At 39.7% G+C, this 13,976-nt stretch overlaps 1 protein-coding gene across 1 annotated transcript in view; it reads right to left on the bottom strand.

Annotated features, from left to right (window-relative positions):
* The window catches only part of psmb2 (proteasome 20S subunit beta 2), a 33,300-nt gene that overhangs the window by 11,464 nt on the left and 7,860 nt on the right, over positions 1-13,976 (bottom strand). Inside the window, exon 3 of the mRNA XM_033045212.1 lies at positions 10,950-11,020. Within this exon, the coding sequence (XP_032901103.1) occupies positions 10,950-11,020 (71 nt within the window). The remainder of the gene's footprint in view (positions 1-10,949; positions 11,021-13,976) is intronic.

The raw sequence follows: 13,976 nt of genomic DNA, 5'->3' as shown, positions 1-13,976 counted from the left end.
TTAGCCCAGTCCATCACACAAACCAGCCCCCTCCACCCATGACTCCATTTACACTTAAGCAGGCACCATAAACAAAGACCATTTACACCCTGATCATTCCCTCTTCTTCCTCATCTCATTAGGCTGAAGATACAAAGCTTGAAAGCACCAGCAGATTCAGGAATTCCTTCCCACTGTTATCAGTCAAATTACTTCCGTTAAATCCTTGGAAGACTTTGACTCCAAGACTGAGTGGCGCAGAGCCTAGAAAGATGCCAACACCAACAACGGAGAGGTCATCACAGACCCAAGTTCAAGTGAGTTTATTGTCATGTGTCATGATAGCATTATTGACCCCACAGTGAAAACACCGGGTTTTGACCTCCATCGCAAGCAATGGCTAACCCTGAACAAAATTTGCACCCTCCATGCAAGAACAGCCCATCACCTGCATAAGTGGGGGATGACAGACAGCCCTGCTTGCGATTGCAGACATCAAGACCAGACCATCCCACACATCATGAATGACTGCTCACTGCGGCTTTACCTTGGGGGCATCAAAGCCATCCACCCACTAACTGATGCTGTCCTGGCCTGGATGTCTACCCTTGATCTACAACTTTAGGCTGTGAACGCCATACGCAAGAAGAGGTCAAATAAGCCAAGGGTGCAGACCCAATCTCCCAAATTCTCTCATTGTAGCCCTTGCACTTATTATTTATCTGCACATTCTCTGCAACTATAATGCTCCAGCACAATATTCTACATTCTGGTATTTATTACTTTGCACTACCTGCTGCATGTGTGCATTTGACCAGGGGGATTTTAAAGGTTGAAGTAAGAGATTAAGTGTGAAATACATGTGGAGTCTTAGAACCCATATGTCTCAATTCCTTAATGAATTGCCAAGCTGTACTTCATACACTTGATTGTATTCATATATAATATGGCTTCACTGGATAGCACACAAACGTTCACTATGTTGTATAAATGACAATATACCAACCAAAAATCAGTTGTTTCGATGGCAAGAAAAATTTTAGTCTACTGTAAAAATTCCATTGCTTAAAATGTTAATATATTTGAGCATGCCTTTGAGGACTTGAGTAAAATATTTCACAATACTGGAGTCTTAAACAGAGATCCTGGCAGGAGCTTCAATGCCTCTTTCTATTTACACCAAATAGAATAGACCATTAATTTCAAATGTAAATAGTTCTAATTTATCTGAATCAGTGACAAATTTGGCAGTGGGGAAATGGTTTCCCACTTAATGTTCCGATTCCTACAACTATGTCATCCCTCAGCCTCTGTTGCAGCTGTAAGCAGTAACAGACCACAAGCATTAATTTAATTTAACCAGAATTTAATTTAAACATTTCAAAACAGAGTTCAAAATTACTATCAGTCACTTTAAGAATAAAAATCTACCAACCCCACATTCCAAAGATTCACAGTAATAACAGGCATTTAAGTGCTGAATATACTCTTCCAATTTCACTTGCCCACTGCAAGCATTGCTCATATTGCTCATAGTGGCAGGCAATAAGCTTTAAATTGTATATTTTGCTGAACAATCCACTAGCTTGGCAATTTATTATGGAATCAAACGATACATTGGTTTCAAGACTCCACATGCATTTCATTCTTAATCTCTAACTTCTACCTTGAAAATCCCCCTGAATAATCCCATACCCAGAAGCTCATCATGGTATTTCTCCATAAGTTATTTTTATTCATCAACATTAAGAGAATGCAAATTTTAAATGCCGAAATATGGTGCAAATCATTTAGAGAAACTGATGTGGGAATTAATTTCATTAATTTGTCTAACTTCTCACTCAACTGTTCCAGTCTTTAGAAGCAAATGTATTTAAGAAATAAAAAATGAAATATTGAAAACTGAAGAGGCTTCTACTTTTTCCAGATGTTAATAAAAGTTATTCCGTACATCCTGCATGTGGATGAAATTGTGTTACAATCTCAAAAGAAAAATCACTTTAAAATAGATAAAATCATGAGTGTAGAATCCAGAGTTTAAGTATTGTATAAAGTGCTAAAGACAAATGAAACATCGCAACATCATGAAAGGTGACATGACATGTAAACAAAGAGTGGCAAATATGTTATGTCAGTGGATAAGTAGCTTGTGCCACTTTTCAAAGATTGAGGCAACTCTCTGAAATTGGGGGGGGGGGGGGGGGGGGGGGGTAGAACCTCGTTGAAACATACAGAATAGTGAAAGGCTTGGATAGAGTGGATGTGGAGAGGATGTTTCCACTAGTGGGCGAGTCTAGGACTAGAGGTCATAGCCTCAGAATTAAAGGTCTTTTTTTTAAAGGAAGGAGATGGAGGAATTTCTTTAGTCATAGGGTGGTGAATCTGTGGAATTCTTTCCCACGGAAGGTTGTGGCGGCAATGTTAGTGGACATATTTAAGGAAGAGATAAATAAATTCTTGATTAGTACAAGTTGTCAGGGGTTATAGGGAGAAAGCAGGAGAATGGGGTTAGGAGCGAGAAATAGATCAGCCGTGATTGAATGGCAGAGTATACGTGATGGGCTAAATGGCCTAATTCTACCCCTAGTTCCACTTACAGTGCCTTCCATAATGTTTGGGACAAAGACCCATTATTTATTTATTTGCCTCTGTACTCCACAATTTGGGATTTGTAATAGAAAAAAAATCACTTGTGGTTAAAGTGTACACTGTCAGATTTTATTAAAGGGTATTTTTATACATTTTGGTTTCACGATGTAAAAATTGCAGCTGTGTTTATACATAGTCCCCCCATTTCAGGGCATCATAATGTTTGGGGCACATGGTTTCACAGGTGTTTGTAATTGCTCAGGTGTGTTTAATTGCCTCCTTAATGCAGGTATAAGAGTGCTCTCAGCACCTGGTCTTTCTTCAAGTCTTTCCATCACCTTTGGAAACTTTTAATGCTGTTTATCAACATGAGGACCAAAGTTGTGCCAATGAAAGTCAAATAAGGCATTATGAGACTGAGAAACAAGAATAAAACTGTTAGAGACATCAGCCAAACTTTAGGCTTACCAAAATCAACTGTTTGGAACATCATTAAGAAGAAAGAGAGCACTGGTGAACTTACTAATCGCAAAGGAACTGGCAGGCCAAGAAAGATCTCCACAGCTGATGACAGAAGAATTCTCTCTAATCCCCAAACACCTGTGCGACAGATCAGAAACGCTCTTCAGGAGTCAGGTGTGGATTTGTCAATGACCACTAGCCACAGAAGACTTCATGAACAGACATACAGAGGCTACACTGCAGGATACAAACCACTGGTTAGCCGCAAAAATAGGATGGCCGGGTTACAGTTTGACCACGTGTGATTTTTCCTATTACAAATCTCAAATTGTGGAGTACAGAGGCAAATAAATAAATGATGGGTCTTTGTCCTAAGCATTATGGAAGGCACTGTATGATCTTATGAACCCTATAATGTGAACAATCCTATGTAGAACATACCAACTTATCATTTGGAATGGAATCTAGCAGTTATACTAAACAAATTGCAAGCAGAATTCAAGTGTTGGCCCGGACTTCTTTGATATTGTTGCTGATAGGGGAATGCATTATGGAGAAACATAAAATATATAGTTGCCAATTCAACCCTATCAATACACAAGTACATTTGCTTTAAAACTGTAGATTATTCAGTGCAAAATCTGCTCGGCTTATGGGCCATTCAGCAATGAGATTTAGCTCAATATCAGAATCAGCTTGAAAATCATCCCATAAAAGAGGCACTAATGTGACATAATTATTCCATCAAGTGAATATGTAATGTGCCTCACAGATGTAATATGTAATAGGACTAGGTTTTTATTAAAAACCAAACCAGCTCCTGAATGAATCGCTCAAATTTTAAGCATCTTTAGGGTCAACTAGCACCAGCGGAAAGTGCTGGAAATAAAAAATACCCTATTATCAGGAATTAATATTTTTATTAAATGGTTTACAGGCCCTAAAAAAGGACACATGGACAAAGATGAATGTGAATATCAAAGAGCACTTAGGAAATAATTGAGGCGTCTTTTTTTTTTTCAAATGTTCACATTATTGCTGATGGTGATTCCATTTCTATATACCTTGAAGGTATGTGGGTGCCCCGAGAAGTGCCTCAATGGAGGGGGGGGGGGGGAAGGGAAAGTACTAGATCCGAGGAGGAGAGATACAGTATGCAATTAAAGATAAATGCCTTGGACTCGGGAAGTTTGAAGGCTCAAGGCTTGGAACATGTATATTGATGAGGTGGAGGGAAGAATGATCAAAATATGAGCGCCAAATACAGGGATGTGACATTAAAATCCCATTGTCTCAAGAATGCCCATGATGGTCACTTCTGGGAAACCCCTACAATCTACAAGGGGAGTATGGAACAGAGAATAATGGAAATAGGCAACGTTTCGGGTTGAGACCCTTCTTCAGACTTCTTCAGGTGGTTTCGGGTCGAGGCCCTGAAGAAGGGCCTCGACCCGAAACGTTGCCTATTTCCTTCTCTCCATAGATGCTGCCTCACCCGCTGAGTTTCTCCAGCATTTTAGTCTACCTTCGATTTTCCAGCATCTGCAGTTCCTTCTTAAACATCTTGAACAGAGAATAATGTTCTCTGTGTGACTACAACAGAAATCATATCATTAACAATAAATCATCCCAGGAAATGACCAGCAAGATTTTCAGGGGGAAATGTCCTAGAAGTATAAGTTTTACATTTTACTCCAAGTAGTGTTTAAGAAGGAACTGCAGATGCTGGAAAATCGAAGGTACACAAAAATGCTGGAGAAACTCAACGGGTGCAGCAGCATTTATGGAGCGAAGGAGATAGGCAGCGTTTCGGGCCGAAACCCTTCCTCAGTCTGAAACGTTGCCTGTCTCCTTCGCTCCATAGATGCTGCTGCACCCGCTGAGTTCCTCCAGCATTTTTGTGTACCTTACTCCAAGTAGTGTTAGATATCGAATCACTTTATGTTGGAAAAGTTTCACGTAATTGAATTGTACCCAAGAACTTACTGTAGCATTATAAATGCAACTATTTTAATTCATGTTTAGTAAAAAGCTTTTTTTTTTTTTTTTTTTTAAAGTATTTAATTAAAAACACCTAATGGTGGCCAGATTAATCTCCTAACTTTCAATGAACTGTAAAACTTCACTACAGTTTTGGTGATATCCTGAAATAAAACAATATTACATAAAATTAAATGAATGATGAACACAATAAGATGTTTCCAATGACACAATATTGTTTTCTAGACACACCCTGTTTATACTTTTATTTGTATTTAGAAATCCAGAGATTAACAACTGCACTTTTAAATGTTAACAACTAAATTGGGAAATAACTATCTTATACAATAATTGTGTGGGAAAGAACTGCAGATGCTGGATTAAATCAAAATTACATAGAAACATAGAAAATAGGTGCAGGAGTAGGCCATTCGGCCGTTCGAGCCTGCACCGGCATTCAATATGATCATAGCTGATCATCCAACTCAGTATCCTGTACCTGCCTTCTCTCCATACCCCCTGATCCCTCCAGCCACAAGGGCCACATCTAACTCCCTCTTAAATATAGCCAATGAACTGGCCTCAACTACCTTCTGTGGCAGAGAATTCCACAGATTACCTGGAGAAGGGGTGGTTTGGGAGGCCCTATTACCGAACAGTACCTCCACTACATTAACGACTGTATCGGTGCTACCTCCTGCAGAATTCACTGACTTCATCAACTTCACGACTAATTCCTATCCTGCACTCGAATTCACTTGGACCGTCTCCGACATCTCCCTACCGTTTCTCGATCTCACCGTCTCCATCATAGGAGACAGACTATCAACTGACATCTATTATAAACCCACTGCCTCCCATAACTATTCTAGACTACACTTCTTCCCACCCCAAAGACTATCCCCTACTCCTAATTCCATCTACGCTGCATCTGTGCCCAAGATGAGGTTTTTCATACCAGGTATCGGAGATGTCCTCATTTTTTAGGGAATGGGGATTCCTCTCTTTCATTATAGATGAGGCTCTCACTAGGGTCTCCTCGATATCCTGCAGCTCCGGTCTTGCTCCCCCATTCGTAACAAGGACAGAGTCCCCCTTGTCCTCACCTTCCACCCCATCAGCTGTCGCATACAGCACATATTCCTCCGAGATTTTCGCCACCTCCAACGGAATCCCACTACTAGCCACACCTTCCCATCTCAACCCCTTTCCGCAGAGACCGTTCCCTCCGCAACTCCCTGGTCAACTTGTTCCTTCCCATCCAAGGGATCCTTCCCACCCAAACCACCCCCTCCCCAGGTACTTTTCCCTGCAACCGCAGGAGATGCAACATGCCCCTATATCTCTCCCCCCTCGACTGTCCAGTTTTTTCACTTGCACCTCCTCCAACCTGATCTACTGTGTCCGCTGTTCCAGGTGTGGACTACTGTATACCAGTGAGATCAAACACAAGCTTGGTGATCGTTTTGCTGAACATCTCCGCTCCGTCCGCCTAAACCTACCTGATCACCCGGTTGCTCAACACTTTAACTCCCCCTCCCATTCCCACTCACCTTTCTGTCCTGGGCCTCCTCCATTATCAGAGTGAGGCCAAACACAAATTGGAGGAACAGCACCTCATATTTTGCTTGGCTAGCTTACACCCCAGCGGTATGAACATTGACTTCTCTAACTTCAAGTACACCTTGCTTTCCCTCTCTCTCCATCCTCTTCCCCATCCCAGTTCTCTGACCAGTCTTACTATCTCCGACTGCATTTTATCTCTGTACAGCCCACTCCACCACCTCAGAGGGCGGTGGAGGCAGGTTCTCGGGATGCTTTCAAGAGAGCTAGATAGGGCTCTTAAAAATAGTAGAGTCAGGGGATATGGGGAGAAGGCAGGAACGGGGTACTTATTGGGGATGATCACATTGAATGGCGGTGCTGGCTCGAAGGGCCAAAAGGCCTACTGCACCTATTGTCTATGAAGGGTCTCGACCCAAAACGTCACCCATTCCTTCTCTCCAGAGATGCTGCCTGTCCCACTGAGTTACTCCAACATTTTGTGACATCTTATATAATAATTGCTGGGTTAGATTTAGCTCAGAAAGTATATATTAAACAGAATCATTAAATGTACATGCTAATTACATTTTAGGGTCTTTTCATTGAAAGGATATGGTGAAGAATCAGGAAAACAAATTTCTGTCTTAATTTCTTGTATTAAATTTTCTTTTTTTCCTTCAGACTCAAATGATAATCATGTGATGCGTTTAATTAGTTTGTTTCTTCTATCTCCACAGATGTTGTCTGATCTGTTGAGTTTGTCCAGCATATTCAGTGTTGAATTTCAGATTTGCAACTATAGATCTTTGCCATTTAATAATTATATGGATCATCGATTTCACATTGATAAATCCTACTAAGTTAGCTATCCAAATTTGGATGTTCAACTGTCCAAAGTTGGAGAAGAAGTAGAATTTAACCCATGTTCTGGTCTCCAAAAACTATCTGCCCAATTTCAATGACATGATACATCGTCTATTTCGAAATGCAGATGTTGAGGTTAGGATTTTAAAACAGGACATCTGTGCACTTTAATGCTCCATCACCAACAAAACGATTCACCTTTTGGCAATTTCTCAATAGCATGGTCGTGTTTAATTGATTGCTGACAAGTACAAGAATCTAAAAAAATATCAAGTTGCAAAGAATCATACAAAAACAAGCAAACATGAATAAAGTGAATGGTCACAGACATTTTCACTCAAGGTAGAAGATTGAAAAATTAAAGGACATAGACAGAAGAGGAAAGAGACTCAAGAGGGACCACAAGGGCAACTTTTTTTCTTCACTTGGAGGGTAGTCAGTATCTGGAATGAGCTGCCAGAGAAAGCTATAGAAGTTGATACAGTTATGACTTTCAAAAAACTTTTGGAAAGATATGTGGACAGAAGAAAATGAGCTAATGGGACAAGCCTAGTATTCCAATTTGATTGGCATGGACAAGGTGGGTTGAAGGGCCTATTTCCATGCTGTACAGTGCTCTGACCTAATATTGTGCTTGACCACAACAAAGTTTCAAGAAATGCCAGGTTCAAATTCGGTAGTGTTCGGTGATTCATCTTTTACAGTATTTTGTTGAGTACAGCACGGAAACACAGAAACTTCGGCCCACTGAGTCCACGCCGACAGGCTATCCCTGTACACTAGCAGTGTCCTACACACTAGGGACAATTTACAATTTTTACCAAAGCCAACTTAACCTACCAATCTGTACATCTTTGGAATGTGGGAGAAACCGGTACAGCCGGAGAAAACGCATGCAGTCACAGGGAGAACGTACAAACTCCATACAGACAGTACCCACAGTCAGGATCGAACCAGGGCTCTGGTGCTATAAGGCTGCGCCACCATGCCACCCTAACCTACAAGTTCAATATTCTATATATATTTCACGCATTACCACAAATATTATTTGAATGCTACCTAAGATTAAGAAAATGTCATCCCGATTCCTTGAAAGGAAATATCATGTCCTGGCTAGGTTCTGCACTAGGATGTGCATGTTCTATGTTACTGTTAAACAATATAACGAAACTAACATTGATGCAATCGACACCAAGTCTATCAGATGGAAGACTGACACATGTCTCACTGAGTAACATAATTTGAACAAGCCGAGACTTGTTCAGTGTGATGTCACCATGTTACTCTCCAGAATCCAATGTGCATTTAACCATGCAAGAGCGTCATTCTGAAAATAGTGTAATATTTGAATGTCAACTCTTAATAAGGAATGGAACATTTGAATCATATCTGCCAACCATCTTTACCCAGCACACAATCACTTCATATAGCAATCTGAAAATAGGTTTTACACAAAATACCTGTGCACTAATTATCAAAGTTCTGACATTAACTTTAGCCATGATAAATATTATAATCTTCAATCACACTTGACAAATTTGAGACTCACAAGACTAACACCCTGTCAAACATACTCAGCATCTTGAATTTTATCACTCACAGGGGTGGGGTCAAATTAATAATTGCAGCTGGCTTCGCTGTCTAGAATTGAGGATAGGTTGCAACCACGGAGCTGGAAGATAAACGCTGTTCCATCCCTTAGCTCATTCTAAACACATTCTTCCATTGAGATCACAATTCCAATCCACCGGGGAAAATTAAACAGCTGGCTAACTAAAAACGTTAGGTGTCAAGGGAGGGCAAGGTTCAGTGCCAATACAACATCATCAATTATGGATAATTTAATTGGGATGTTTTGCCCACCCTTCTGTGCAAAGTGCAATGGGGGGGCTGATGAGACGAGCTGATTAGATGTCTGTCACTGATCATGTGATTAGCAACATATGGCACAGGTAAATGCTGTGAATGGTTTGAGCTCCCTTGCCAGAGCATTGCAATTGTGACTTGTTACAAGTGATTAAAATAAATTCTGTAATAAGGTAATTAATAAGATTTTGGTTAGTGGAGGTCGTGAGGTGCAGCTAAAGTCCCTAGTGTTTGATCCCCACAGCTTGCCCATGCCTGGACTTGCCCAACAGCATGTATGTTCCAGATGGACTGCACAGCAGGGGGATCACTGGCACAGACAGATGTGTTTTCCTTGAAAGATGGGGGGGGGGGGGGAGAAGAGAAGGATGTCTTCTGCTAAAATACTTGCTCAGGCATCAAAGCCAGAGCACAAGTCTATAGTAACAATAGACTTTGCAAACAGTATTTCCCAAAAGGGTTAATGGAAATGTCATTAAATCTACAAGTCTACTTTTAGCACACGGTAAAGTAGGTGTTTTCCTTATATTTTCATTAACCTAACCAACAGCTGTTTTACAGTAACATTTATATTCACGTGATTGGACCAACCTGAACACACTAGGAACCAAAAACACCCAATGAATGGGAAGTATGGCACATTGTTGCTTTATCTTAGAAAACGCCATGATTTGTACCACTGTTGAATTTAGCTTTTCAGAGGACTAAATCCCCTTGATGAAAAGGCAAGATTACACATGGAAGATGATTTTTTTTCCAAGAATTAAGTCAAGATTAATCTGTTTTATCCTAGCCAACAAAAGGACAATTTAAGGATTATGAATGACAACAGATTGCAGTAAATGTTCAAACACTTCAATAACAGCTAAATGGCTACACGTACAACATATTTTTTAAAGTTTTACTGGTAAGCTGGCTATGGAAAACTAACAGTGCAAAAAATGATGTGCAGTGACATTCTATAATGTCAGGTGTAAATAGATTGTTATGCAACATATCTTTTATTGAAAGGGCAAAATAGAATATCAAAATTCATATCTTCAATTTTTTTTAAATCACCCCCAACTGACAAAAAAGTGATCAAATCTGATGCCCTTTCTTGATTTATTCATGTTACTTGAGACCAATAATGTAATCTTAGACAATCCTACAACAATATATGCTCGTGTAGGACACCTTACAAACCCATCTTCACTCACTTTCCCCACACAAGTGATTTATCATATTAGATACATATTACTCTCTGGGGAAACAGTACTAGTACCAGTTGAGCTAAATTTGCATTGATGCCCTAAACTTGAGAATCCTAGTTATGCTATGAAACCGTGGGTAAATAATGCTGCTCCCATAGGTTCACAATTTATGATGAAATGGAAATTATTCAAAGGGTTAATTAACTATAGGACTGGAAACATAACGTACAGTTTTTTCATGTTCAACACAACTCAAATTTCTTCAATGTATCACTTTACTCAATTTAAAGACTGGAAAAAGACATCAGGAACAGCAAATTACTGGCCACGTCCAAAACATTTAATGGTCCAATCAAGTAGCGTAACTTCATATTTTATAAATTCTATGTTTCTAATTATATACTTACCGTCCTCCTATAAATATAACATTTAGACTCTTAATAAAGTCTTAAGTTAATTCAGTTCACCTACCCGGCTTCGGAGGTACTCTGCCAGGTTTTTGCGGGTGAAGTTAGCAGCTGCTGTCGGAGACAATTCATAACCTGTAAAGTTGAAAAAGGACACAATGATCTCCAATTTTATCCCTAAATTGATTTTTAATTCTGAACAAAACTGCACTCTTTTCTTTTTCATATCAACACTGAACACCATGACAGAACTTTCAAACAAGGCTAGTAAAATAGTAGAAACATTGGTTTAGAATGTCCAAAATTCTCCAAACATGGCAATGGTCCCATTAGATTAGAATTTATTTATTCAAAAAGGCCAACAGGCTTAATGTCATTGGAAAGTGGTCAGGAGCTATTAGACAATACAGCAGGATTTACTCAAGTTCTTTGAACTGCTAAGGATATAGAAACCGATGGATGAGCTACACTCAGATTTCCCCAATGTATTTGATAAGGTGCTGCAAAGGTTACTGTATAAAATAAAAGTCATAGTATTAAAGAATATATATTGGGATGGATAGAAGACTGGCTAGCTAACAAGAAACAATAGGTATTAATGGTCCGAGAACACTAATGCAATTATCAAGAAAGCTCATCAGCGCCTCTACTTCCTGAGAAGACTACGGAGAGTCGGTTTGTCAAGGAGGACTCTCTCTAACCTCTACAGGTGCACAGTAGAGTATGCTGACCGGTTGCATCGTGGCTTGGTTCGGCAACTTGAGCACCCTGGAAAGGAAAAGACTACAAAAAGTAGTAAACACTGCCCAGTCCATCATCGGCTCTGACCTTCCTTCGCAGTCGCTGCCTCAAAAAGGCTGGCAGTATCATCAAAGACCCACAACATCCTGGCCACAGACTCATCTCCGTGCTACCTTCAGGTAGAAGGTACAGGAGCCTGAAGACTGCAACAACCAGGTTCAGGAATAGCTACTTCCCCACAGCCATCAGGCTATTAAACCTGGCTCAGACAAAACTTTGATTATTAATAACCAATTATCTGTTATTTGCACTTTATTATTTTATTTATTCATGTGTGTATTTATTCATGTGTGTATATTATAGTATATGGCCACATTGATCTGTTTTGTAGTAAATGCCTACTATGTGCTGTGTGCTGAAGCAAAGCAAGAATTTCATTGTCCTATCATTGTCTAAAGTTAGAAAGATGACACGAAAGCTAAAATGGGCAATAAAGAGCTTGAGTAGGTGAAGATCTGGCAAATAGAGCATAGCATCGAAAATGTGAATTTGTCCATTTTGGCAAAAAACGTTAAAAAATCTGCACATTATCTTTTGACAGAATGCTGAGATGCAGAGGGATCCATTGTCTCTGTGCCTGATTGTAAGAAGGTGGTATGCAAGTGCAGCAATTCATTAAGAAAGCTAACAATGTTAATGTTACTAGAGTAACTGAATATAAAACTAGGGCACTCATTTTTCATTTGTTTAGGGTATTGGTGAGACCACAGCAGCAGTACACAATGTTTGTCTCCTTTTTTCAGCAAGGATCCAAATACATTGGAGAAGGTTTATTGAACTGATATCCAGAATGGGCAGGTTGCCTCAAGGATAGTCTTATATCTCCTGAAATTGAGAAGAATGCAAGGGAACTTGATGGAAATATAAAAGATCCATAGAGTTCCTGACAGGAAACATGTGGAGAGAATGTTTCTGATACGAAGTTCCCCTAGAGTGGTGACATAGATAGAGTAGGGCAGTGAAGACACGCCTGGCATGCATTGGACAGGGAATAGAGCCTCACCAATACCCTAAATAAATGAAAAATGAGTGCCCTAGTTTTATATTCAGTTACTAGTAACATAAACATTGTTAGCTTTCCTAATGAATTGCTGCACAACAGTTGGGATGTTATAGTATAACTGTTCTAATCGGTGTGACCACATTTGGAATAGCTAAAAACGGTGCAGAAAAGATGCACAAGGATGCTACTAATAATAATCCTCTTCCTAAAACTCTACCAAACATAGAAACATAGAAACTAGGTGCAGGAGGAGGCCATTCGGCCCTTCGAGCCAGCACCACCATTCATTGTGATCGTGGCTGATCGTGTGCAATCAATAAACCGTGCCTGCCTTCTCCCCATATCTCTTGACTCCACTAAAATAATATTCCATCATGGAGAACTGGAACCTGTGGGAAGAGTAAACTTATTTGCCCTGGTTTTAGTTAGGCAATAAGCAGAATACATGTGGCAACATGGTAAAGAAACATTTGTATTACATACAATATACTTTCCCACAACTGAGTCAACAGTTTATACTGTAGATATACTACATAGTATTTTTAGGTGTGCTTTGAGTGTGCTCTGCAAGCATGCACCATTCATGAAAAACAACTGGGTACATTTATTGTTCCAATACTACCACGCGGGTTAAAGCGTAGTTCATGAAAAAGGAAATCAAACCTTTACAACAGTACAATTGTGGAATATACACATAGTCTTACACATGTTTAGCGAGGAAAGCCAATTAAACTGATTTAAAAATAAAGATATGCGAGTAATCATAATTTTTCATAAAATATATGGGAAATTATAGTGATTCATTTGTCCAATAGGATAAAGCAAAATGAAAAGCCATTATTTCACCAAAATTGTCAAAGAAATATGCTGAGCTACTTTTAAAAGAAATTTGGACAGGTACATGGATAGGAAAGGTTGAGAGGGAAATGGGGCAAATACAGGCAGATGGGGGCGTTGTAGTCGGCATGGGCAAGTTGGGCCGGTGTCCGTGCTGTACGATTCTAGTTATATCAGAATTTTTAGGAAGTAGTAGACAGGAATATGAATTGAGGTGGCTACATATATACCGGTCCTATGGGCACCCCATTGATATAACAAGCCATTTTTCCACAGGTGTGTTGGCAGACCTTTGTGTACTAAAATGCTGTCAACAACATAACAAACTTTGTCTTGTGGAGTACAAAGACCCTGGCCTAAAGGATGCAGAAAGCTTACAATCTCTGACATAAATGAAGGTTGTCATTCAAAATGTGCATGTGACAGAATGTCAATGACAAAATAGAACGT

This window comes from Amblyraja radiata, chromosome 27 (assembly GCF_010909765.2).
Source record: "Amblyraja radiata isolate CabotCenter1 chromosome 27, sAmbRad1.1.pri, whole genome shotgun sequence".
Classification (NCBI taxonomy): Eukaryota; Metazoa; Chordata; class Chondrichthyes; order Rajiformes; family Rajidae; genus Amblyraja; species Amblyraja radiata.
Note: the sequence above shows the minus strand (reverse complement) of the source record. Positions and strands in the feature narration are given on the sequence as shown.